At 43.7% G+C, this 26,049-nt stretch overlaps 1 protein-coding gene across 1 annotated transcript; it reads left to right on the top strand.

Annotated features, from left to right (window-relative positions):
* Positions 1 to 9,603: 9,603 nt before the first annotated feature.
* On the top strand, positions 9,604 to 25,765 carry ENAM (enamelin). Its single transcript, XM_080986700.1, has 10 exons — positions 9,604 to 9,811; positions 13,876 to 13,964; positions 14,289 to 14,359; positions 14,459 to 14,503; positions 15,771 to 15,812; positions 16,333 to 16,680; positions 17,937 to 17,978; positions 19,454 to 19,504; positions 20,057 to 20,098; positions 20,455 to 25,765. The coding sequence occupies exons 3-10, from the start codon at positions 14,306 to 14,308 to the stop codon at positions 23,176 to 23,178; spliced, it is 3,348 nt and encodes a 1,115-aa protein (XP_080842826.1). The 5' UTR covers positions 9,604 to 9,811; positions 13,876 to 13,964; positions 14,289 to 14,305; the 3' UTR covers positions 23,179 to 25,765.
* The last annotated feature ends 284 nt before the right edge of the window (positions 25,766 to 26,049 follow it).

Raw genomic sequence — 26,049 nt, forward strand, 5'->3', positions numbered from 1 at the left:
TGGAAGCATGGCTGTCCAGCCTACATTCTACTTCCAGACTATACCCTGAATGTGTGTAGGAAGGCCTATACTGCTCCACCGGCAAGGCTCCATAGCTTCAGGCTGATGAAGCAGTTTAGTGTCAGAAGCAGCCCATATCCCACCTCAAAGCCCAGACAGGAAACCTCAAGGGCAACCCATCACCCTGAAAGGTGCCTAAAGGGGGGTCACCAGGCTGAAACACAGCTGCTCTCCTTCCCACACCTGAACTCCCACAAAAGGGGGCAAATCTCTATTTAGTCCCCTTTCCTCTATAGCTCACCCATTGGGCTAGTGAGATGGTTATATCCTTGCAACACTGGTCCGTCTTCAACCACCATAGCTGAAGATGAGCCTGGCCATCAAGGGTCAACTGAGAAAACTGCTCCATCAAAAAACTGGCACTCCCCAGAATCAGAAGTGCCAGAGAAAATCATTTAAACAGTGCACCACCTGTGCCAGACCTGATCACCTCTTGACCACCCACTCCAAAAAATGTACCAAACATGTACCAAGCAGCCAATTGTAAAAGCTATGTCAACAAAACAAGAGCCACCCATCAAGGCCCAACAAATAAAAATCCCAGGGCTGACAGGCAAAAGGCAGATTTAATGTCGCATTTGCCCATCAAGGACCTACTAACACAGTTCTGAACCATACAGATCAAAGGAGGTATAGGAAACTGTGCACAACTGATCTGGGATGTGATGATTGAGTGATGGGACAAGTGGTGAATAAGCTTAAACTCACTTGGGGCTTTCTAGGGCACTATAACTAGAGGCAACACCCTAAGAGAGGGCATTGGAGGGACAGAAAAGAGGCCTAAAACCTTGCCTTTGTTAAATTCCTTATCTATCTTCTGCCAGGCTAGAGACTCCATGCCTAATACCGACTTCAGATTCCTTGCAAAAGAGGGTGCTGTGGGCCCTCATAAGGGATGTGAAAACTAAAAAGAATACCTCCCTGAGGTTTATCTCAGTATCCTCCCTAAGGGGATAGTCCTCCAGAATTTGGCACATGGCATCCACCCTAGTTGGACATGGCCTTTTTTGAGATGCACTGTCCTCCCTCAGATCCTGGATTTTTGCCCTGGGAATCCCTGTAGCTGTACTTTAAGAATTGACACATTCAAATTATGAGAGGTCCCACAGATGGAGCAGTCCTGTTGACATTTGTAGGGATTCGGTGTGCAAGGGCCACAGGAGCTGTACTCCCACAAATACATCCCACTGGCTGGTACTGAGGTGGACCAGGTAGTGGACTGGACCTTTGCCATATACAGAGGCCTCATAATCCAAACTGTGTTGGCAGCCATCACAGAGGCAGTGTCGTTTATTATTACAGCTGAGCGATGTGTTGGCAAATATGGATTCTTACCATTCTTAGAAAGTTTTGAACCGGACCTTTGGGACAGCGTGAAGACTTTTTGCAAAAAATAAAATAAATGAACCACATACACATTAAAGTTTTTGAATATGTAAGGCCCCAGAGGCAAAACGAGGCCATATTCTGGAGCTGCTTGGCAGGAGCTTTTGCCTGGAAAGATGTGTGGAGAATAATTAGTTTAGTACTCAGAACTCCAGAAGAAATCTGTGCCTCCACAGCTATCTTGGGAGCGTTGCAAAATGCTGTTGCCATGAGCAACGAATCCTGTCCTTGTGACCATGAGCCCAGTCTCAGAACGATGTGGATGTCACAGACACCCCCTCCTTCCCCGAATTCCCTGCACATGGAAAAGTCTTTGTAAAGAAGGGGAAGGGTCATGTCTTGTGCCTGGTGGGACTGACAACCTGATCATGAGGAGCAGAGAGTCGACCTCTTATTTAGCACCAGGACCCTGCGCTGCAATACAGCAATCGCCTCTTTCTCTTGCCTGATTCTGTGTGTCTTCAAAGCACACATTACTTGTGGTGACGCAAAAGGGGGCTTCTTCACTGGTGGCATCAGTGCTTTGGAATGCACTCCCTGATGAAATATGAGAGGTCCAATCTGTATTGGCATTGCACTGTTTACACAGGCATTCCCATGATCTTTAGATCCAAATCTCCTGTTTGTATTGATGTGTTGTTCTAACGTATATTTTAATCATATTTTAATGTTTGTATAACTGGTTTTAATAATTTGCAAACCATTTAGAAGCCTATTTTGGCATGAAATGGTGTATAAAGTTGTTGTTGTTGTTAAACATGAGTGAATGGCTTATTTTGTGCTGTGCTTTGAAGGCACTTTAAGGCAGTTAGACAAATTCTTCTTCCTCTGTGAGTCTGCAAATCTCATCACTCAGTGAGATTCTGACCTCATTCTTTCTTGAATCCCCCAAAGATACCAAGATCTCTTAAAGATATCTGGGGATGGGGGGACGGGACAGGGCAAACACAAGTAATGACCGGGCTGCCTGTATTTTGGATCTGTATATCCAACACTGTAAGTCCTAGACAAATACACACTACTGTGAATTCACAGAGCTCTGTTAACAACTGAGACTTGGTGCATGGATAGACATTGGCCCCATGTGCACTGAACAGCACAACACACTAAAATTTACAGTTAGGAGGCATATTATGAGCTGTAGAGCACAGAGAAATATGGAAAGATTTGTTCAAGGTGTTTGGAAGGTTTTGATGAAACCCATTACAGTTTTATGAATGTAACTTGAAAATATATTCCCAGAGGGTGAAAATAGGGCAGCACCAAATAGAAAAGAGAAGGAAGGAAGGAAGGAAGGAAGGAAGGAAGGAAGGAAAAGAAAGAAAGAAAGAAAGAAAGAAAGAAAGAAAGAAAGAAAGAAAGAAAGAAAACCTTGCAAGAACAAGTCAACAATTTGTATTCTTGTTTTGCTAAGGAAGATTTCCACTGAAACAGGCTGTGCAATTAACTACTCATATGATCACACTTCTCCGAGCACTGAGATGTTCCAGAGGTGCTGTTATATGTTGTTTTCACAAATGCATGCATCTTTATGCAGACTTTCCCCTAATCTACACCTTTGTGTTAATATTTTTTTGTTGGAGAACTGCAGCACAAAATTCAGAGAAGTGCAGTGTTTGAGGGATAATTGTGATTAGGTTCTGGGAAGTGTGAAATTAGTAATTTCACATTTAAAAATGAATCAAATTTCTCTCCCCCCCCAGCTTGAAGCTTACTCAATATTCCCCCTCATCTTCATATTGAAAGGAAACATCAGTATCAATAAGCAAGTGGCCTTTCAAGTAAGCTTGTCCATCATTGCTGATCTTCATACCAAGAAATACTGACTGGATAGCTCAGCTGGTTAGGCAGGGGTCAGCAAACCTTTTCTAGCAGGGGGCTGGTCCACTGTCCCTCAGACCTTGTGGGGGGCCAGACTATATTTTTTTGGGGGGGGAACAAATTTCTATGCCCCACAAATAACCCAGAGATGCATTTTAAATAAAAGGGCACATGCTATTCATGTAAAAACACGCTGATTCCCATCCCATCCGTGGGCCAGATTTAGAAGGCGATTGGGCCAGATCCGGCCCCCGGACCTTAGTTTGCCTACCCATGGGTTAGCAAAACAACAACAACAAACCTATGGTTACGTGAAACATACTCAGTAAACACACAAGACGTAACCAGCTGTATTTTTGAATAAATAAAGTATACTATTCATTGTATCAAATTGTAGATTTCAACAGAGGTTTCATAAAGTTCAAAGAAAAAAGCAGAAGACCCAGTAGATCAGTTCATTCTCTAGTCAGTTCATGTATGAAACTTCCGTTGAAATCTACAGTTTGATACAATTAATAGTATACTTTATTTATTCAAAAGTACAGCCAGTTACGTCTTGTGTGTTTATTACCCATGGGTTAGAACATGGTGCTGATAACGCCAAAGTTGCAGGTTCAATCCCCATATGGGACAGCTGTATATTCCTGCATTGCAGGGGGTTGGACTACATGATCCTCAAGGTCCCTTCCAACTCTTCGATTCTATAAATCCCCTTCCAAGCCAAGGAATCACCAGGATGCAGTCTAAAAGTCCCTGGACCAGTCAGCTGAATATTTATGCACTGATTCCTATTACCCTTTCTGGTTCCCCTCTTCCCCCCCAAAAAAATCTTGTGATCAGAATTTTCTGTGAACTGTGTTTTCTTTTCTTTCATAAAATACTAACCCACTCCATAAATGCCAGACAGCACATGATGGTGATTGTCCAGACCAGTCCTCGAAATCCTTTCCAGCGAAATGCAATTCAGCTATACTTCTTTTCTTTAAAAATGCCTGATGTTTGGCAGTAAATATATGTTGTGAGAACAGAAACAAAGTAAGCCTAGAAGAAATTTTCAGACAGTGGTGAAGCAGTGCCAGACCTCTGGAGCCTAAAAGGAATAATCAGGAAATATGACGTCTACCCTGCTTCTGCTGATGGTTTCTGTATTCTCCTTTCATCTTTCATTACAGTTCAGCACCTTTCTACTTTCATTTGCTCTTAGATGGATAATTTCATACCAGGGAAAACAAGCTGAAGGGAGAGTTTTTTGCCAGGAAAGGTGTGCAATGTAAAGAGTTCTCAATGCGCTCAAGGGCTGTTTATAACAAGGAGAGGGTTTGTTGTTTTTACACATGTAAAAACAGGGCAGAATGATACACTAGAATCATGGCAGACGCTGCCATGGCAGACAGTGCAATCATAATTTTACATTTCTGTCGCTTTTTCCAAAAGATCAGCATAAGAAGGGTCCGTATGCTGGGTGCAGTGGATGGGTAAGAGTTCTTAACTAAGTTGTTGTTGTTGTTGTTTAGTCGTTTAGTCGTGTCCGACTCTTCGTGACCCCATGGACCAGAGCACGCCAGGCACTCCTGTCTTCCACTGCCTCCCGCAGTTTGGTCAGGCTCATGTTTGTAGCTTCAAGAAACACTGTCCAACCATCTTGTCCTCTGTCGTCCCCTTCTCCTTGTGCCCTCCATCTTTCCGAACATCAGGGTCTTTTCCAGGGAGTCGAGTCTTCTCATGAGCTGGCCAAAGTATTGGAGTCTCGGCTTCAGGATCTGTCCTTCCAGTGAGCACTCTGGGCTGATTTCCTTAAGAATGGATAGGTTTGATCTCCTTGCAGTCCATGGGACTCTCAAGAGTCTTCTCCAGCACCGTAATTCAAAAGCATCAATTCTTCAGCGATCAGCCTTCTTTATGGTCCAGCTCTCACTTCCGTACATCACTACTGGGAAAACCATGGTTTTAACTATACGGACCTTTGAGAAAGAGTTAACTAAGTTACCTTTGAGAAAGAGCTGGTGGGGGGGGGGAGAGAGATTTGCGCACATAAAATCACCTCAAAATGGTCATTTGCAAATTTTGATGACAAATGTTTGCATTGTAGTCTCTGATTGTTTGCTGGGGGCTTCTGTTCGACACCCAGAGCAGATTCACACTATGCGTTTAAAGCACATCCAGTGCAGATTTAAAGCAAATGATTGCAAAGGTTGCAAATTTGATCCACATATGGGACAGCTGCATATTCCTGTATTGCAGGGGGTTGGACTAGATGATCCTAAGGGTGCCTTCCAACTCTACAATTCTATGATCCCAACCCCACACACTCAAAGAATCCTGGGAGCTGTAGTTGCCCTCTCATAGAGCTACAGCTCCCAACACTGCTGAAAAAACTACAGTTCCCAGAATTCTTTGGGGCAGCCATGTGCTTTAAATGGGCATCACGTCTGCTTTAAATGTATAGAGTAGATCCACCCATAGTCATACTACTATTTGTTATTGACAGCTGGTTTTTTTAAAAAATAGTATTGGAAAACTAACATGAAGTGTAATAATGGTATTTTGCAATCCCCAGGGGGCATATGTTAGTCTGTTGAAGCAAAGGCAACAAAGAGTCATGCCTCAGCACTTTAAAAACCAAACACCGTATTTTTCCATGTATAACACGCCCCCGTGTATAAGTCGGCCCCTGTTTTTGGGGACTCAAAATTAAGAAAATGGGGGGAGAGATTTTATCCGTGTATAAGATGACCCCCAATTTTAAACATATTTTAAAAAGAAAAACCTAGTCTTATACACGGGGAAATACGGTAATTTCTTATGGAATGCACCTTTATAGATCAGATGGCTGTAGTTTGCAAAAATGCCAAAGTAAATCTCAGTGCTTTAAGGTGCTACACGATACATTAGTTTATTATATTTGACAGTACTGAGCACTGCTGGAATGCAATAGTGTACAGCATGTGACAGAATATTGCCACAGAGCACAGGGTATGGCTGCACATCACCATCGGAACCAGAATTCCCCATTATACTCGGGAATAAATCTATTTGACCCCATTGAGGATTACTTCTGTATAGGTTTTGCATTGTGTTTGATTACAGGTTTAAGCTGATGAATCAATTAAGTCTGCATGAAGTCTTGCATGTGAGACAAAACCAACAGTTCTACAAAGAAAAGCATTTCTTCTTTGTTTTTAAGGTGATGCGCACCAGTTCGCAGCAGGCATCTTCTTAGAAGAGCAATTGCCTCCTGGTTGAAATAGAAGAGGGCATGATTACACTGGTTGCAGGGCCAGCCCACTCATGAGGCAAGGTGAGGTGACTGCCTCAGATAGCAGTAGGAGCATCAGCTTCTGGGGACACCAGATCCCCTTTGTCCCCCCTATATTTTGGGGGTAGGGCCCAGGGGGTCCCCAATGCCCCAAAGCGTGGAGGCATAGCCACAGCCAACATGACAGGGCTCCAGTGGCCAGCTCCTTCTCCTCCTCCTCCTGTAGCAGAGGGAAAAGAGGATTGACACCAGGAGGAGGTGTCACTGGCTATTGAAGCCACGCAGCCACCACATTTGGCTCCCCCCTCCAGCTCCCCCCAATGTCCTGACATCATACACAAAACACTGGGACATTGGGACATCACACGTGTGACATTGAAACCCCCCCCCCAATCGCCCTGGCACCTCTGGATGACAGGATCCACAGGGGCAGCAGATTCCGATGTAGATCTTCATTCCCTGCTTGCTCCTGATCTAGATCTCCACTCACTCCTTCTTCCCTGGCGAGAGAGGAGGGATGCCATTTTGTGCTTCGCCTCAGGTGCCAAAATGCCTTGCGCCGGCCCTGACTGGCTGTGCCTGCAGTTTTTGAAAGCGTGAGCTTTAAAAATAATTGCATTAAAAAATCAAAAACCTGCTGACCAATTCATCAGAGGCATGTTTTTAGCAGATTAAAGTGTTTTTAATCCAATGAACTAATCAATTAAATACCGTAGGGCTGAATGCATTATTTACCCATTGTGAACAGGGACTATTCCAAAGAGTACATTCAGCATCCAACTGTAATTGCATATGGTACTGGTGAAAATCACTTGTTTTTCATTCAGGAAAAATAAACCATTAACCTGGGTTTGGACTTAACACCCCGTCAGACCATGGTTTGTTTCCCAGCAGTGTGGTAGCAGCAGGAGTGGGGGAAGAAGATAGTGCCCACAATTTCAGCAGCTTACACCACCACACTAAAGGTTTTCATTTAAATCATAGTTTAGTATATGGTTTAAAGTGATGCGCGAATAAGGCCATTGGGCTGCATATGCTTATATGGATGGATGCACATATAGCAGTGCATATTATTTACTATGCCTTACTAGCTTGATACGTAAATTATTTGATTTCTGTAAAACAGTGCTTTCTCAAAGCTTCTTTTTTCTAATGCAATTCATGAACCTTCTTTCAATGCAAGTTTAACTATTATTTGAATATGGTCATGTAGTTTCTTGAAGTTGCTGTTCCAAGGCTACACTTCTATATCTATTTACCTGGGCGTAGGGATGGAGGAGAAATTCAATTTTGTTTGCATTGTACCTAATTTGCATTTCTCAAGGCAACACATGAACCAAAATGCACCCGTCCCCCAGATTTTAGCCATCCTTTGAAATTTGTACTTCTGTGAAGTTTGCAATGCAGTTCTTTTTTTTTTAAATAATTTTTATTAAATTTCATATTTCCAAATTAAACACATCAAATCAATTAGTCCAAATTATAACAATACATATCATATAATCCAATTATTTTCCAAATTATAAATTTTTGTGGGGGGTACCCATGCTTCTTGATTGGCAGGAGTCCAATCCTCGAATATTTGTTCTGCTTCCATATTAAGAATGATGTTTCCAGTTTCCTCTTCTCAATACTTGTCATTACTCATTTTCCTTTCCATTTTCCTCCGATATGCTCCGCAAGTGGGTTGAAAAAGACAGTCTTATTTGTATTTCTGTGTGGGCTTTGTGCTGCTCTTTCGTAAATCACTCTCCTCCAACAGTCCTTTCCGCTCGAGCGAGTAATCGCCATTTTTGTCGTTCCGATGAAATACAGTCTAGAAACTCGCTCTTTAGCTTTTCCGACCTGTTGCATCGTAAATTAGTCTTTTTGCAGGAGGGCTGCCTCTTCCAGTTCACAATCTCCTCGAAAATAATATATCTTTGGCTCGCTCTCCCCAAGACCAACTCCAGCAACACAGGTCTCTTATCAAGTTTCCATTCTTACTGCGTCACAAGAGAGAGCCCTTCTTCTTCCAAATCCTTCACAGAGTAAAACCTTTAAGTTCATAATTATTCCCACACAATTCATTTTTAGTCCCATTTGCAATTAATTTCTGAGACAGATCTTCAGGGGGAGGGTTATTAATAATCACATAGAGCAAAAGAAATAAAAAGTCGTTCCCCACCCCCCTTAGTTCCGGCATTCCAATCCACATACCATATTTGTAGTACTTTGATGTAATCTTCCATCTCAGTCCGTCTCAGTCTTCTTCCTTTCAGTGGTAAAATTGTTAGCAGATAAAAACCTCCTGCCTCTCTTGAAGCATGTGCGTTATCTTTCCCAATTTTTTTTTCCTTTTAAGTAACGCAACTAGTTTCGCTCCTGGAAGCAGCTTCGGAGGAGTTCCGAGGCCCGCCAAGGGTTGTGCACCCAGTGCCTCACCCCCTCCTTCTTCCGAACTCGGGGGTGATTTATGGCAACAGCGGGTGAAAACGGCATCTCTCCCCCCTGGAGAGATGAAGGGAGACTGATATACTCCCCATAATCAGCCTCTAATTACCTCGTGCGAGCTGGATAGATGTTAATATCCGCCATCTTCCAAGGCGCCCCCTAGCGGCCCCCCCTGCAATGCAGTTCTCCGGTCAAGTAATGTGTACACAACAAAATGTACACACGAGGATAATGTGTGCATAAAATACACATATTAGAAAATAACATACAAAAATGCATTGTGCAAGGGGTAATTGGTTGCAAAAATATGCACATTAACAAAACTGCATACAAAACTGTGTTTATTAGGAGAAATTCACACTAAAATGCTGGCAATTTTTCATAAGGATCTGAAAAATAAAACCTCACAAAGTACTGCAGAAATATGAAGAACTCAGTTAAAGATTAGGAAAATGAGAGAAAGCAGAAAGGACAGCTTTGTCCATCCCTATCCAGGAATAAGCTCCACTGAACCCAAAGAGACTTACTGCTGAGAAGACATGTATAGGATTGCACTGTAAGCTTTTCCTCCCCATGACTTGTTATTAAACATAATAAGAGACTTTGAGATTTGGCAGCTCCTGTAATAACATATGCAAGACCCTACATACAGTATCAACTGCCTGGCTGTAGCCTAGAGTGACGTCAAATGTCTCACGAGCACTGATTGGCTCCAACCTTGCAAAAACAACATTTAAATGTTGCCCTGCAGATGATTTTAGAATGGAGAGCAAATTGCTTCGATTTTCAGTCTTAAGTTGTTTTCCCCCCTCATCCCATCTCAGGATCCCAAGAATGCTTCCCCACATTTAAGAGGTAATTCTATTTCATATGACTCCCCTTCATTTTGATTTTTGAAATTTGCGTTTTACTTTGCTAAAGAGCATAATGGTTGATTAATTGAAAAAGGAACAACAAGCAATCAGTGACCGCGTTATGTATTAATGGATGTGTCATTTTTTTTCATTACTTTGCAAATACTGTGTGGCAAAATAGATATTGCTTTAGATTTAAAATCATAATAATAACAACAGCACAGTCCAATCAGAGTTATGTGACAAGTCCCACTTATTCCCACAGGAGAGATTTAAACATTCATTCATGGGACCTACTAATTTAGGAATAAATCCAATCAAACTCAGTGGGGCATAATTCTGCGTAGACAGACATAGGTTTGCACTGTAAATCAATGTTAAAAAAGGCAGTGGGGACCCAATCCAACATGCAATTGGGGCTATCTAAAAGTGAAAATTCTTAGGTATGGCTTTTGCCATACTTCCTTTGCTGTATCAACTTTGTAAATGTCAGTAATTTGCCTTTTTTATTTAAACTGTTTGAAAACAAGGATGGTTGGTGATGTGATGTTTCTTGGGATTTTGTTGTAATGTGTATTGCCTGATCTTCCCAATGTCTAGTGTGTATGATACAAAATATTTAGATTTTTTCACTGTGTTTTGAGATTTGCAACCCAATTCTGTTTTAAAATAGTAATAAAGCTCGTTGCTTCTATCTATATGGTACAGTGGTACCTCGGGTTACAAACACCTTGGGTTACAAACACTTCAGGTTACAGACTCCGCTAACCCAGAAGTAGTACCCCGGGTTAAGAACTTTACCTCAGGCTGAGAACAGAAATAGGCGGGAGGCCCTATTAGCTAAAGTGGTACCTCAGGTTAAGTATAGTTTTAGGTTAAGAAACTGGAATGAATTGAGTTCGTAACCAGAGGTACCACTGTAATGCGTTCATTATTGAACCTAAAAGACGGAGTTGTCCACAGTAGCAGATCTGATGTGGAACTTCTGCTGGGGGTAAATGTGCATAAACTTCCCTAGGGGCATGTGTTAATCTCTTCTGTGCGATCTGTAGATTTTGCAATGTTCTACTTATGCAATATCTCTTAGGCTCGCAGACTAGAGAGGCTAAACTTCTACTCCAGCTATGGACTTACTTTCTCCTTGGGGCAGGGTGTGGGGTGTGAACAGTGCCGGATTTACGTATAAGCTAAACAAGCTATAGCTTAGGGCCCCACTCTCTTGCCCCCCACAAAATATACTTCTTCTTAATTGTATCTCACAATGAATATACTTCTTCTTAATTGTATTTCAGTTCAACAATTACTTTGATAAAATACATATTTTGTTATGCGCAAATGGCTTTAGATACCTATTACAGTGGTACTTTAGTTTACAACCATAATCCGTTCCAGAGGTCCGGTTGTAAACCAAAACAGGTTGTAACCCAAGGAGTGCTTTCACCAATTGGGCCTCAAAAAAAGGGGGGGGGGGTTGTAATTAAAAAAAAATGGGTTGTAATCCAAAAAAAGGGATATGGGTTTGACGTGGTTGTAATCCAAAACGGTTGCAAACCAAGGTACCACTGTAGGTCCATAAATTACCATATAGCATATATGCAACACAAAAAACAGCGACAATTTGTTGTTGACAAAGGACAGCTGGACATATAAAAGGCCTCATTATCTTCAGTAGCTTAGGGCCTCATCAAATCTAAATCCGACCCTGGGTATGAAATAGCAGAGGCATCATATCTTCCTGTGCCTCTTCTGGGAATATATTTATCAAACACTGTATAGTCTTATATACCTACTACATCCAGGTAACAAGTGCATTTACCTGAATGGAATCAAACCAATGAAAACACATGGATCAGATGACACATACTCAAACCCATGTCATCAATAGACTCAGTGTGCCCAGAGTGGCTGGGGCAACTGACTGGATGGACCAGTCAGATGGATGGGGTACAAATAATAACCATTATTTAAAGGAGGCAACCATCAATTGGCTGTAAATGCCATTTTAGAAGGGTAAAAAGGCAAGAAATTAAACAAGTTATGGAATTATGAATTGGGTGTCAGCCACTGAAGGTGCCTGGGTGAGAGAGTTTCAGTTGGTCCTCCCGATGTCAACTCCAAGGCAAGAGAAGTGTGTGATGACAGACTGGCCGCTGTGGAGATTGAGCTTTCTGGCAGTCCACTTTATGGAATGGGGGAGGGACTTGGGCCACCACTATCAGCCCTGCTTCCTATTGAAGTCATGGCTCAGTTCTGTAATTACTGAGGTTCTTTTATTATCCGTATTGTTGCTTTATACTATTATGCTGCACGTTTTTAAACAGTATACCACCTTGGGGACAGAAAGGAAATTCGTAAATTATTGTATAACTAGTAAATGAACAACCATGGCTGAAATGGGTTGTTATGCTACACATATATAATAGCAGCGCTGTCTCTAAGTTCAGAGCAGCTTAAAATTGTATGGGCCAACTCCGGCCAGAGTCTTAATAGCACAAGGATGGAAGAACGAAGAAAGCCCGACAAAAGATCAGTGGCAAGGACTATTGATGGACTATGCGGAGTTGGCGAAATTGACGTACAAACTGCGTGACAAGGACAACTGTGACTTTAAAGAAGAATGGGAACCTTTTACCAAGTACTTAAAAAACAAAACAAAATGAACTGGACTCCTTGGCAGGTTTTGAATGAACATACACAAATTTATTGTTGCTAACATAATAGATGGATAACTGAAGGATCTTTACATTTTTGCAACATGCAGAGAATAATATGTATTAAAAAATCAGAGAGAGAAGCTGAGGGAAGTCGTAGGGGGGAGGGTATGTGGGGGAGGGAGGGGGGAAATGGGGAAAAATATAATGAAGATGATTTGTTGGAATCATTTGTTATGTGAAAACAGTTAAATTTTAAAAAAACAACAAACTGTGTGGGGCAACTCAGCCCGCACTCTAGAATGTGTGCATGCATGCACACACATGCATGAGAGAGAGAGAATGACTTATATGTGGGACATACAATAAAGTTAATTCAGGAGGGTTTCCACACACATGGGGAAGGAGACAGAACTTCCTACAGCCTGCCAGGTCCAGGACAGTCAGTGGGGGAAGAGTTGGGTGTCTTCTTCCCCCCCTTCCTTCCCAGTATAACTTTCTTGATCGCCACCCTCCTGTTGCTTTCAGCAGGAGGAAAATACCCATGCTAGCTGCAAGCCAGAGGAGTAATGATGATGGACCTTTCTGCCACCCCAATGAGGCACTTTCCACTAACGGGGGGGGGGGGAGGAATTCACAGGATCAAGCAGCCCCACAGCAGACAGGCTGGAAAGATACAACTGCTCCCTAAAGCATTATTTAGCAGAAACCTATTGCAGTGGTGGTGGCGCTGTGGGTTAAACCACAGAGCCTAGTACTTGCCAATCAGAAGGTCGGCGGTTCGAATCCCTGCGACGGGGTGAGCTCCCATTGCTTGGTCCCTGCTCCTGCCAACCTAGCAGTTCGAAAGCACGTCAAAGTGCAAGTAGATAAATAGGCACCGCTCTGGCGGGAAGGTAAACGGCGTTTCCGTGCGCTGCTCTGGTTCGCCAGAAGCGGCTTAGTCATGCTGGCCATATGACCCGGAAGCTGTATGCCGGCTCCCTCGGCCAATAAAGTGAGATGAGCACCGCAACCCCAGAGTCGGTCACGACTGGACCTAATGGTCAGGGGTCCCCTTTACCTTTTTATTGCAGTAGTGGGGAACAGCTGGCCCTCCAGATGTTGTTGCAGCCCCAGCTTGCATGGCCAATTACATGCTGCAGAGGAAATTTGGAACACACAGCTCTTGGGGTCTCACAGGTGGCTCTAACGAGCGTTTTTTGGAGGCTGTGCTCTCGTGAGAGCCAAAACGGGACATCCCAGGATCCAGTCAGAGGCTGGGATGGCTTCTGTAATTCTGAGATGCCCCGTTGAGGTGTATGTAATAATTAGGGGTGACAGGAGTTGGAGTCCATCCTCACCTGGAGGTTCACAGCTTCCCCACCCTTGTCCTTGGCAATTATAAAAAATAACTGTCCTGCGTTTCTCTCAGGTGTCTTTTGTGGGGTGTCTTCTTACGCAGTGCAGTTCTGAGGCTCCATGGTAAAGGAGACGACGTTTTCAAGACATAGTCAACATCAGGTATGCCTGGATCTGTTTGCTGAGGTATGCCAAAATCTGTTCCTGCTTCACTTCTAACTATTCTACGTATCTTAGAATTAGGCTATGTCAGTCTTCCATAACCTGGTGTCTTAGGTAGGTTTGTATTAACATGCAGGCCACACAAATGTCTCTTCCACCCCTAGTCATGTAACCAGAATGAAGACTAGGCTGCTGATTTGCAGTAAAGAACGCCTGAAGATGCCCACTCTTAAAATTATTGCATGATAAAATCAAGGCAGTGTGCTAAAATGAATGGTCCAATATATGTGATGGACTGTTGATTGTGTGTATGTTTTTTTATAGGCCGGAAAAGGTGAAGGATGAAGCTAACCCTCCTGTATCTTTGCCTCATGGGCACAGCTTTTGGCATGTCGGTGAGCATTTCAGACCCAGCCCATTTGCTAGGCCTCTCCCCTTTTTAATTTTCCTCTGTGTGATCACTCAGCACCACTTTTTCTTTGTTTCTACCGTAGCTGCGCAAACCCCGTAAGGCGGGATTTGGAAGTAAGAGTGAAGAAGTAAGTAAATTTCCTTCCATTTTTCTCATTCAACCAGATTTATCCAGCTCTGTATTTCCAGCGGCTACTCTGTCCCCCAATAATCCAAGCCCCTCGCAGGTGGTTTAGTCTGTTTCAGCTAGTAAACACTGCTTCATAGTAATGGAGCACCCTGACTCAGAGATGGCCAAAGCCAGAGGTGAATAAAGGGGAAGGACCATAGCGGCAGAGAAAGTCTGAGATTCAATCCTTGGCATATCCAGGTCTGAATCTATACAGATATTTAGAAAAACACTGCTTTTTAAAAAAATGTAAAATATATATGGAATTTGCCATTAGCTCACCAGCGCCACCTAAGGTAACATTTGTATAATGCACTTAAAACATTATATTTCCAGCTGTATAGCTGAGTCCTAAGTATGGCTAGGAAAAAACCCTGCCTGAAATTCTGGAGAGTCCAACTCACCTCTGTTCCATTGTATATACACCCCGTCCCCAAAGAGAAGCAACAGTCTCACACACTCTCTTATGCAAACATTTTCCCTTGATGAACTCAACATCTGGCAGCATTAAAATGGCCAGGTGAAAAACAGAACAGGACATGACTCTTGCACCTTTATTTGTTGTGTAGAAGACTGAAACTCAGCAGGTGTAGCTTGTCGGGGGGGGGGTTGAGCCCTGCCTTCCTTTACCCCTGTCCACCCTAGGCAGAATTCCTCCATGCCTGGGTTCAAATTTGCCCATTTCAAGTTTGTCTGTGTACAGCTGTAGTTCTCAGCTTATTGTCTAGGGCCGGGTCAGCAAACTTTTTCAGCAGGGGGCCGGTCCACTGTCCCTCAGACTTTTGGGGGGGGGGCGGGCTATATTTTTTTGGGGGGGGGGATGAACAAATTCCTATGCTCCACAAATAACCCAGAGATGCATTTTAAATAAAAGGACACATTCTACTCATGTAAAAACACACTGATTCCTGGACCATCCGCGGGCCGGATTTAGAAGGTGATTGGGCCTGATCTGGCCCCTGGGCCTTAGTTTGCCTACCGATGGTCTAGGCAGCTCTGAAAACAAGTGAGGTTCGGCAGGCTTGGAAAATAATTTATCACTTCCAGCATTTTAAAATGACTGACAGGATGCGGGCCAAGGATAATTTACCCTCCCACAGTGCTAGTGAAGCCAATGGGACTAGAATCAAGTTGATTTAATTGAAAACTGGTTCTGTTTAAATACTGTTGTTCACGGAGAGCCAGATTCAAATGAAACACAGTCTGACAGATATATTTCTTCACAGATGATGCAGTTTGGTCCGTATGGCTACATGAATTCCCCACAAGTAAGTTCACTCTTTTCTTGGTTCTTGAAACATACACTTTCTATAGTTCAGAGGATAGCTCAGTAAGTAGACCATGAGGCTCTTAACCTTAGGGTTATGGGTTCAAGCCCAACATTGGGCAAAATATTTCTGCATTGCAGAGAGTTGGAATAGATGATCCCTTTTAACTCTATTATTCTGTGATTTTATTGCATGTTTTTTTTTTTATTTCTTTATTATTTGTACCGCACCCATCTGATTGGGTTGCCCCAGCCACGCTGGGCAGCTTCCAACATATACTTAAAAACACGTATATCCTGCCTTGCCACTAAGGATCTCATTGCGGCATACATGGCTCTCCTTCAATTTATCCTCACGACAACCCTGTGAGGAAGGGTTGAGGGAGACCCAAGGCCATCCAGCGAACTTCATGGCAGAGAAGGTATCTGAACCTGGGTTTCCCTAGTCTTAGACCAACACTCCAATCAGAAATGCTATCTCACCATGTGCTGCTTTTATTTCTCTTTTAATCACATTTCAGCTGGCTCATTTGGCAGCTGCTTTATATGGCTACCGCTCGGGTTTCCCGCAGATGTTCCCCCAGCAGCCTATGTTGCCGCAGCAGAGATTTCTCCTCTGGCCGCAGCAGACACCAGTGCATCAAGTCGCCAGGCTGCCCCAACGCAAGCCTCACCAAACTCCAGTGGCCAGGCAGCCAAACATCAGGCCGCAGCCAAGGCCGCAGTTAAAACCACAACTTCCGAGGCGTCCGCAGCCACAACCACGATTACAGCCGCCACCACAGCAGCCTCAAAATACCCACCCTTCTCAGACTCACCAACAAGTGCTGGTTCATCAACCCCAAAGGGGGAAGCAGCAACAGCCTCAGGTAAACAAGCAAGTTGGATCTGGGGGGAATTGCTCCAATGTCCCCAGCATTTCACCGTCTGCCAGTGCAAGGGATCAGCAGGGACGGCCCTATCATTAGCCAGAATGAAGGATATGCTTCAGGCAGCAGATGTTGTAGGGCAGCAGTGGAAGCCACACACACACCTACTTCCCTCTGTTGGAGGACAGAGCTGTGAGTTCCACACAACCTTTCCTGAAACTCCTAATATAATTGGTTTTGCTCAGGTGGGTGGCAGATCATGCTGTCCCATTGAAGTAAGAGCCGGCTGCCAGTCCAGTCAGCTTCTGTACATGGACCAGGGCTGAGAGGAGGTGCCATATTGACCTTTGCCTCAGGCAACAATATGTCTTGGGTCAATCCTTGCCTTCAACCCTTATTCCCATCGCTGCATTTGCAGGTCAGGGAAAGAAGCTGCAAATTTTCTACTTGTCACAAAATGTTAGGGTGACCCCTTGGCCTACTTTATGTGGGGGGCGTCCTATATTTGAAGGCATTCTCTATTTGAAGGACTGATCTGCCCGTATATGGGTTAAAAATAAAGAACCCCAAGATGGGAGAGCTGTGGCCTTGAAATTAGTATTTGGATGGCAGACTGAGCTGGCACCAATGTCACTTGGTCACAGTCTTCCTGCTATGGGGAGATTCACTTTCTTTCTATGCAAATTACAAAAATTATGTCTAAATTGTGCCCTCTTTTGCCCATGCGTAAGTGCCCACCCTAAAGACACAGGAAAAAGACACAGGTGGCGACCCTAGTTTTCCTTTTTAGGCTATGATTATAGGGCATACGCATCAGAAAGGAGGGGTATAAGAGGAAGAAAACTGAGAGCATGTGAAGTATTGCACATGTGCCAGCACTGGACTGTACACACCATACGTTTAAAGCACATTTCCCCCCACAAAGCATCCCAGGAAATGTAGTTTGTTAAGGGCGCAGTGTGGGGGTAAACTACAGTTCTCGTGTTTCTTTCCAGAAGGCTGCATGTCTTAAATGTATGGTATGAACACAACCTTAGTTTTGGACATTTTCCACGTTAAAGGGGGGGATGTGTTATGTGGTGTCAGGCAAACCAACACAACAGAAGCTACTTTCAGTGGTCATTTTAGGCAAAACAATGATAGTTGGAAATGTAGGTGGAATCACAATTTTTTTTTATTGTAATCATTGCATAGTGACTTTTTTTTCAGGGAGTGTTAGATTTTGTCATAATGACACCTTCTCTTTCCCTCTCCAGGCATTCCCACCACAGCAACAATATCCTTGGCACTTCCTTCAGGTGAATGGATGTTCCTTGTTTTACACACGCAGAGAACATTTAAGGGCTACAGTTGTGGGGTATTTTTTGTTTGTTTTTGATTAAAAACGACTTCTGATTAATTGGCCAGCAGATCTCTCCTTAAAATAAAAATGCTTCTAAGTTAAATTCTTCTAAATTCACAGGTGGAAGATGCTTTCTCAGGGCAGCCAAAGCTTTCTCCTCTCAAACATGGGAGGAAGTACTTAGAAACTCATTTTGGCATTAAGCCGTATATTGATGGATTCATTAATATCATTAACTGCCAGTAATCATACTTTTGAAAATGATCCCCATTGTATGTACCTTATCTGAAAGAATGTCTACCCCCTCAGCACCGTCGTTGAGTCAGTAGTGTATGCAGATTGAGCTGATCACTGAAAACTCACATGGTTAATCTACTAAGATTTCTTCCATGGATTTGTTGCCAGCACCACAACAACATTGGTCCAATGCATGCTTCCTCACAGATCTTTGTGATTTTTGTTTACATAGGAAGACAAGCGAACCACCAATAAATCAGAAACCATGCCTGTGGTTGGGTGATTTTGAGGAGATTCCATGTAAAAATTACACAGTTCCATTATGATCCATGTTTGTGTACCATGAAAACACTGGGAAACACCTGATCTGTAGTTCTTATGGTAGAGTCAACAGGTGCCAAAATGATCTGTCATGTGATGGGGGTGGAAGGAAGAATCCATGATAAACTTAAGCAGAATCAGGGGGCTGCATTTTTTTGTATCATTGTGTCTCCTAGATCTCTCCACGTTCTCTCTTATCTTCTTGGTCACTCTGATGCTGTTCAGATGCTCTGATCTCTGAAAAGCACTTAGAGCTAGAAGCGTAAGTGGGAATTGGTGCTGACCAGCTGGGAGCCTGAAGGGCCCTGCCTGCTACTCTCCACCTGGCTTGGGGTAGGGCCTGACAGGCTCTATAAAGGAGTTTTGCTGCTGCTCCTCAGCAGAGAGGGCCCTGTTTTTGTTTTTTTAAAAATGCTTTTTTTATCTATGTCATTTTAAATTTTGATTGATATTAATGCGCCAGAAGCGGTTTAGTCGTGCTGGCCACATGACCCGGAAAGCTGTCTGTGGACAAACGCCGGCTCCCTCGGCCTGAAAGCGAGATGAGCGCCGCAACCCCACAGTTGCCTTTGAGTGGACTTAACCATACAGGGGTCCCTTTACCTTTTTAACCTTTTTACCTAGATTTTATGATTTATGTGGAAATTGTTTTCCATTTGGTTGTGTACTTTTTGGTGTGTTTTATTTATTTTGTATGACTTTTGTTGTGTTGGTAATTACATAAATCTTGTCATGTTGTAAGCCGCCTTGAGCACTGATTTAACTATGGAAAGGCGGCATACAAATAAAAGGATGGATGATGAATGGAAGTGGTGCCACTTCCTCGTTAAATTACAATTATGCTAATGTGGCTGTTTTTCTTCTGCATTGTAGATGTTTGGTCATGGAGGCTTCCAACAGCAACCATTTGGTCCATATCAGGGAGTAAGATATTCCATTTAAAGGCTTCGGGGGTAGTGGGGACAATTTTGGGGACCACTTAGCTCTATCCCATAGCTAAAGTGGCTTGTTTAATCAGGAATGATTGATTGACAATGCCTTTGTCTGAATTAGTATCTCCATGAGCTGCTAGGGATTGTGTTATATTCTTAAGATTATGGATGTTTTAATTGTGTTGTTGTGGTTCTGTAAAAGTTATAAAACTAAATAAACAAGCCCTGTGAAACTAATACAGATCTATACAGTGAATCCAAAATGCTGTTGATTCTTCCATTAGAAATATAAAGAAACGAATTCAGTAGAACAAAGGGGGAAGAAGTTAAGCACTTTTTGTAGTGTGGTGGGTGGATATGAATCTGTCCCTCATTATTCATCAGATAGCTCGTGTCTGAGAAGGGAGGGAGAACCTTGCAAATTTCAACACATCATGTGAGCTTAGACACTGGTCTTTATGTTTTAGAATATAGCTAAGCAATCTAATTTCTATGCCCTCCCCACAAAGTCTATCCAAACTTACTTCATTTTCTTTTTCTCCAGCGTATGCCATTTGGACAGCCACCTGCCAGCAATGAAGAAGGGGTAAATACAATTTGATATAATTGGGATGGTGTGAGCTAAACTATATATGAAGCTGCAGGAAAGAGGACTTCAGAGGCATCCTTCCACGTTCTCCTGCTATAATGTTCACTTGGGAGCCCCCCCTCCCCTTGACCTTCAGGAAGGTCAGGATGCAGAGACCACATGGATTTAATGCTTCCTGATTCTAGTGCTCAGGACTGCTGAGTGATGAATGCAGCTTTGAGGTCAAGGCCTTCAACCCACAGTTAAAATAACATTTATAATTCTATTAACAATAACATTTCATTCACAACTGCTAGTAATTTTATTGTATTGGGTGGTATCAAACTATTTTACTCTCTTAATTATATTTGTAGACCCCCTATTATGGATATGGCTACCTTGGGATGGGAGGCAGACCTCCGTATTCTGAAGAAATGCTTGAGCAAGACTTTGAAGAGGCAAAAGAAAAAGAAACCCCTAAAGAGAGCCCAACAGCTGATCCTGCAACCAACTCGACGGTCTTGGAAACAAATTCAACCATCTCTAATCAACCAAGCCAGGCAGCGAATGGCACTGCTTCTGGGCTCAGTTCAGCAGCCAATGGGGCTAATTCGCCAGGCCTTGAGAGGAACTTGCTCAGTGGAAACGGGATCCCAACACCGTCACCCACGGCTCATGTTTCAGCAAGGAACAGAGCAACATGGAATGGCATTGATCCCTCAAGTCAAAGGCCTCCATCTCCAGATGTCAATGCCATTCAAAGCTTTCCTTCAGGGGGCCAACAACCCCCAGGGTATGGTGCACATGTCTATAAGCCCCAACCAGATATGGGAGATACAAGGCACAATGCTTTGATTTCTAGAGGAAACCCCTCTACCCAAACTGAAAACCCCAAAAATTCCTTGACTTATGGAGAGTACTCTAACCACAGAGGCAATCCCCAGAATACAAACAGCAACCTTCCCTCAGTGAACAATAGACCTAACTTATATGAGCAACAAGGGCAACCCCATTATCTTGAGAGGAACACATCAGGTCAAAGAGAAAGAGTGCCTTTTCCTAGTTCTGATCCACAAGGCCAGTGGAATAAAGTTCCAGTCTACAGGGATAATGGTCTAAATCATTCCCCATCTGAAGGCCGTTCCCTGGACCCGCAGTTTAATACAGCAGGACGAGTTGAGGATGTCTATAATGAAAGAGAATACACTGAACGGCGTCAGCCTTCTGGAATGCAACGAACAAGCACATTTTCCCATCAGGAAGCATTCTCAGCCACAAGCAGAACTCCATTTGAAACAGAAGCCCGGCGGTATGAGTGGAAGGAGAAGCCCTTTATTCATCCAGATCGCGAAAGAGAACAATTTCAATCTCCACAAAACCGGAGGTGGAACAACCAAGAAGATCCACAGGTCTTCCGAGATGCCCCTCCCAGGTATAACTCGATGTATTCATCTGGTTCTTTTCAGCGAACGGGACATGCTGCTTACTCTGAAAGGGAGCTCAATGGCCAACAAACCCATTCCTTTTATCCCAGAGGATGGGAGGATAGAGAACATTCACCCACAATGAGCCCAGCAAACCAAAGAGAAAGTCCACCATATTCTCCAGATTTGCCTTCAAATCAGATGCAAAGAAACACCTATCACAGAAACGTTCTGCAGGAGCGTGAACCATATCCCAGGCAAAACCCATGGACCCAAGAAAAACAGGTGCTTGACCTTGACAGAGAGTACAGAAACTCTCCATACAATCCAACTCAACACCATGCATATCCAAAATATTCTATGGAGAATCCAGGCAACCAAAGAAGTAATTTGCCATATGAGGAAATTAACCGGTGGTCTCCAGAAGAACACTCTCCAGTTCGTGGCACAGAACACTTGAGACAAACAGAAAACACCCCATATCGCGTGAACAATGCGTTCGGACCCAGAGAAAGGAATCTGGAGAACCAAGCACCACATTCTCCATTACAAAGCGGCACTCTCCTCCAAAGCAGACCACAGTATCCCGAAAGAGATGTTTGGGTCCCCCAAATGGTGGGCCCATCTGCTCCGAAAGAAACTTCACCCTACTTTAATACCTACCCCACAGACTTCAGGAAAAACCCAGCGCATGCTGAAGACACAGAGGGAGCCACGCATGGGAGAGCACCAATCTCCAGTATTGATATTGCAGAAAGAAGACATCATTCTGACACACTGAGATACCCAGGTGATTACCCAAGAGAACCCAGAACTGCCACCTCACACACAACTGACAGGCACCTGTGCTGTGCAGGTGACTCCCCAGTGCCAAGAGAGAACTTACTGGCACCACTGCAAAGTGCTCCTCGTTTCCAGTTTGCTTCATGGGAGCAAAAAAGAAGCTCGACATATCCAGAGAGCAACCATGCAAAGCATGCCAGGGATGCCCCCTACCCAGCTGGCATACAGTCTAATCACAGGGTTATTTCTCTAAAGACTGGGGAAACAAAATCTCAGAGAGAAAACTTGGATGCATTTGGAGAGGAAATAGCAGGCCTACAGACTGGTCCACCGTGCTCCAAATCACACCTAAGAAAACAGAATGAACCTGAAGCCAACTATGAAACTGGTCTACCTGCAGCTAGGAACACACCTTGTTATGGAAGCAGCATCCGAGGTGATGGACACAATGTCCTTGCTTGGATCGTGGGGGAAAATCAGTCCAAAAGAGAATCTGAAAGGGCAGCTTCTATGAAGTTTGTTCCTGAAAATGTACCACCGCCACCTCAAGGGATCAGAAGTGCAGCTCATGATGGTGAAGATGTTAGGAAAGGAGAAGGCGCAGCACTTGGGTTCAAGAGGACTCCATGCTTTGGAAGCTGGTTAAAGCAGTATTTATCCAGCACAGGAGCTCCATCCGGTGATCAGCAGCACGATCAGTTTTATCCAGATAGCCCATTGCCCACTAGGAAGCCAAACATCATGGTGCCACCTGTACCACAGCCAATCTCTAGTACTGATCCATCTCATGATATAGAAGAAGCACCATTGAAATTCGGATCCCCGGGAGAAGAATTGGCTGAGCAAGCAAAGGAAAGGACACCAGACTGTTTACTGTTCCCAAACAAATGAAATGCTAAAGAACCTCCTTTTTTTCAAGTTTGGAAAACAGCATCTCTAAAAAATGACAACGGCATGCTCATTCAGAGCACAGATGCAGGAAAATGGAACGTACATAATTGCATAATTACAAAGAGGGGGAAATAACAGCTGAATTGTGTAGATAGCTTGTGTAGGTCATTTGGTATTTGGTTTTTCAAACCTCGGCTGGCATTTCACCCTTCAACATTCTAACCTTCAACCTTTCTTCTGGTTTTCTGTAGGACTCAACCAAAATGGGCTCGCGAAATTCTCTAAAACCTAAGCTTACCAGATTTTTTCCCCAATAATTCCAGGAACACTTTTCAACTTCCCCATTCCAGGGATGGATTTTGTCAGGGGACTGATTTGTAAATCAAAGGACTGTCCCCGGGAAACGGGGATGTCTGGTAATCTTACCAAAACCTGTTTGCAGAGGATGGTGAAATTCTTATTAATATATTTCGATTTATTATCTGCCTTCAGGTCCCAGGGTGGGTTACAATAATTTAAAATTCAATATTAAAAACAATTTAAAACAAATTACGGCCATGGGGATAGGTGAGGGTGGGGAAGTTATTTCCCTAAATATTCTCTTTGGAAGCATGCATAATTCAAATGGAGAGAGAGAGAGAGAGAGAGAGAGAGAGAGAGAGAGAGATGGACTATGTAGTTCTGGCAAGCTTCTCCCCTTCATACCTTCCCTCAACATGTTAGTAGTGTGGGACTGGTCTGAGATGTCACAATATGCCCATGTTGAGTGTGTGCAATCCTGCTGGCTCTCTGAATAGGGCCTTATGTATATGCTGGTTTTCCCTTCCCTGCTGGTTTCACTTTGCACAACGCTTTTCAAAACAGTAACACCATCAACGTTATGGAAACATCGGCACAGCTTTTCCTTACTGGGGCGCAAATTACTTGTTTGAAACAAATGTAATCTTCCCCTTCTTTTCTGAACATTTACTTGACATTAAAGTGCATTTATTATGGACACTTTTCCTCCCTTCATGTCTGTGTGGCGCATTTTCCTGGTTCCATTTTGCTCCGTCTCTCATCGCAGAAGATGCCAATTAAACTGTCACAAGTTTAAAGAAGTTCAGAATTCAAAACTGGCAGGGTTTAATGGTGCTCTTAAAATAGCATAATTAACCAGCTTCCATGGAAAACAGCAGTCTCCGTCGCTTCACCAGTGATATGATGTAATATAGTGCCGGAGACAGCAAAGTGGTTTAGTACTACCTTAAAGCCAATTAAATGTAAGAGGTGCTGATTTAATCCAACAATAGAAGTACCAGGATGTCAGTTTACATGGGGATAATGGTCCTTTCTGTCCTTCAGAAGGCAATTAAAATGTTATTTAAGCACACGGGACACTAAATGCACAGGAACACAGGAAACTGCCTAATACATAGTCAGGGAGCTGGCCCATCTACCTTGCTATTGTCTGCTACAGTGACTGGTAGCATCTCTCCAGAGTCCTGGGCAGGTGTATTTATCAGCTGTATCTGCAGATGTTGGGGACTGAACCTGGGATATTGGACACACCAAGTGTGTGCTTTGCCCCCGAGCTATGTGTACACAAACAGGATGGGCTGCAGTCTTGCACACGGTAACAACAATCCACACACAGAGCTGATTTCAATGGACTTAGTTAAACCTAAAGGTGGACATGTCTAGCCTATTCTGCCTTGGATGTCTTGCATTAAGGCATTGTCCTTTTGATACATGTTGTCATGAACACACCTGCCGCAAGTAGAGAAACACAGCATGTGTTAGCAAGCAGTCAGACAGCTGGGAGCAGCCCTCCTCCCTCTCTGACACAGAATGGAATGTTGATAAGGAGTTAGCAGAGAGTGGGAGGGTGAGAAGTCAGCTCGCTCAAGACGCACTAGCAGACTTGCAAAGCAGGAGGAATAGCGTTTCTTCACCGGAAGAGGAGGCAATTAATCATCTGAGCCCAAAGAGTCGACATATTGGAAAGGTATTAGACAGGAAGCAAATCCAGAAATGTAAGGGTCATAGGTTCAGGATATTCTGCAGAACCAGGAGGCATTCTTCAGAAGGGTCAACTGATTCATATGCCGCAGACGTTTGGTTAGACGACCAAGGCTAATTGTTTGCATTGCAATAAATCTTCAAGCTAATTACGACTTGTGCGCTGTGTTATCAAGATGGCAGCCTGGGCTCCTGACACATGTCCCCAAATGGATGTTTGGACTAAAGGTGGGTTTTGTGTCTGAAAACTGGGTGGCTGCTGCCTGCTTCTATGCATGTCTCAATTGGTTTAATGAGACTTATGCCCAGGGGTGCCAACTTGAATCAGATATGGGGAGGGAGGCAAGCCCCACCCTGCATAATTGATCACATGAGGCGATGCACTGATACCATTTGAATGGCAACGTGCATCAACTTTCTGCAGTCCTTTGTGTGGCAGGGGGCCATTTGCAGTACTTGGACACACACACTCCAGGGTAATGAAGATGTTGGTTGATGAAGTGAAAAAGAGGGTCAGGCTTCTGTAGCTTTAATCGTTGAGTGAAAGAGATGATTTCAGCAGGTATAGCTTGCATGAAAAGCTGCACCTGCTCAAGTTCCATCTACTACACAACTGCGAAAGTTGCCAGTGCCTTTTTCCCTTTTGCAACTCATTAAATGCCAAGGTTCCAGCCACCTATGGCTCAAGCAAGGCCTGTGGGCTGGATTGACCCTTAGCATCTCTCCATCTGACTCTTGGGAAGAAGCAGGAGCTTCAGGGCAGAGTATCCGCTTTGCGTGCAGGAGGTCAATCCCTGACATTTCCAGTATGGACGACACTGGGCTGGATGGCCAAATGGCCTGACTCAGGGCTAGATGGCCAAATGGTGA

The sequence above is a fragment of the Podarcis pityusensis genome (genome assembly GCF_964106645.2).
Source record: "Podarcis pityusensis genome assembly, chromosome: 17".
Classification (NCBI taxonomy): domain Eukaryota; kingdom Metazoa; phylum Chordata; class Lepidosauria; order Squamata; family Lacertidae; genus Podarcis; species Podarcis pityusensis.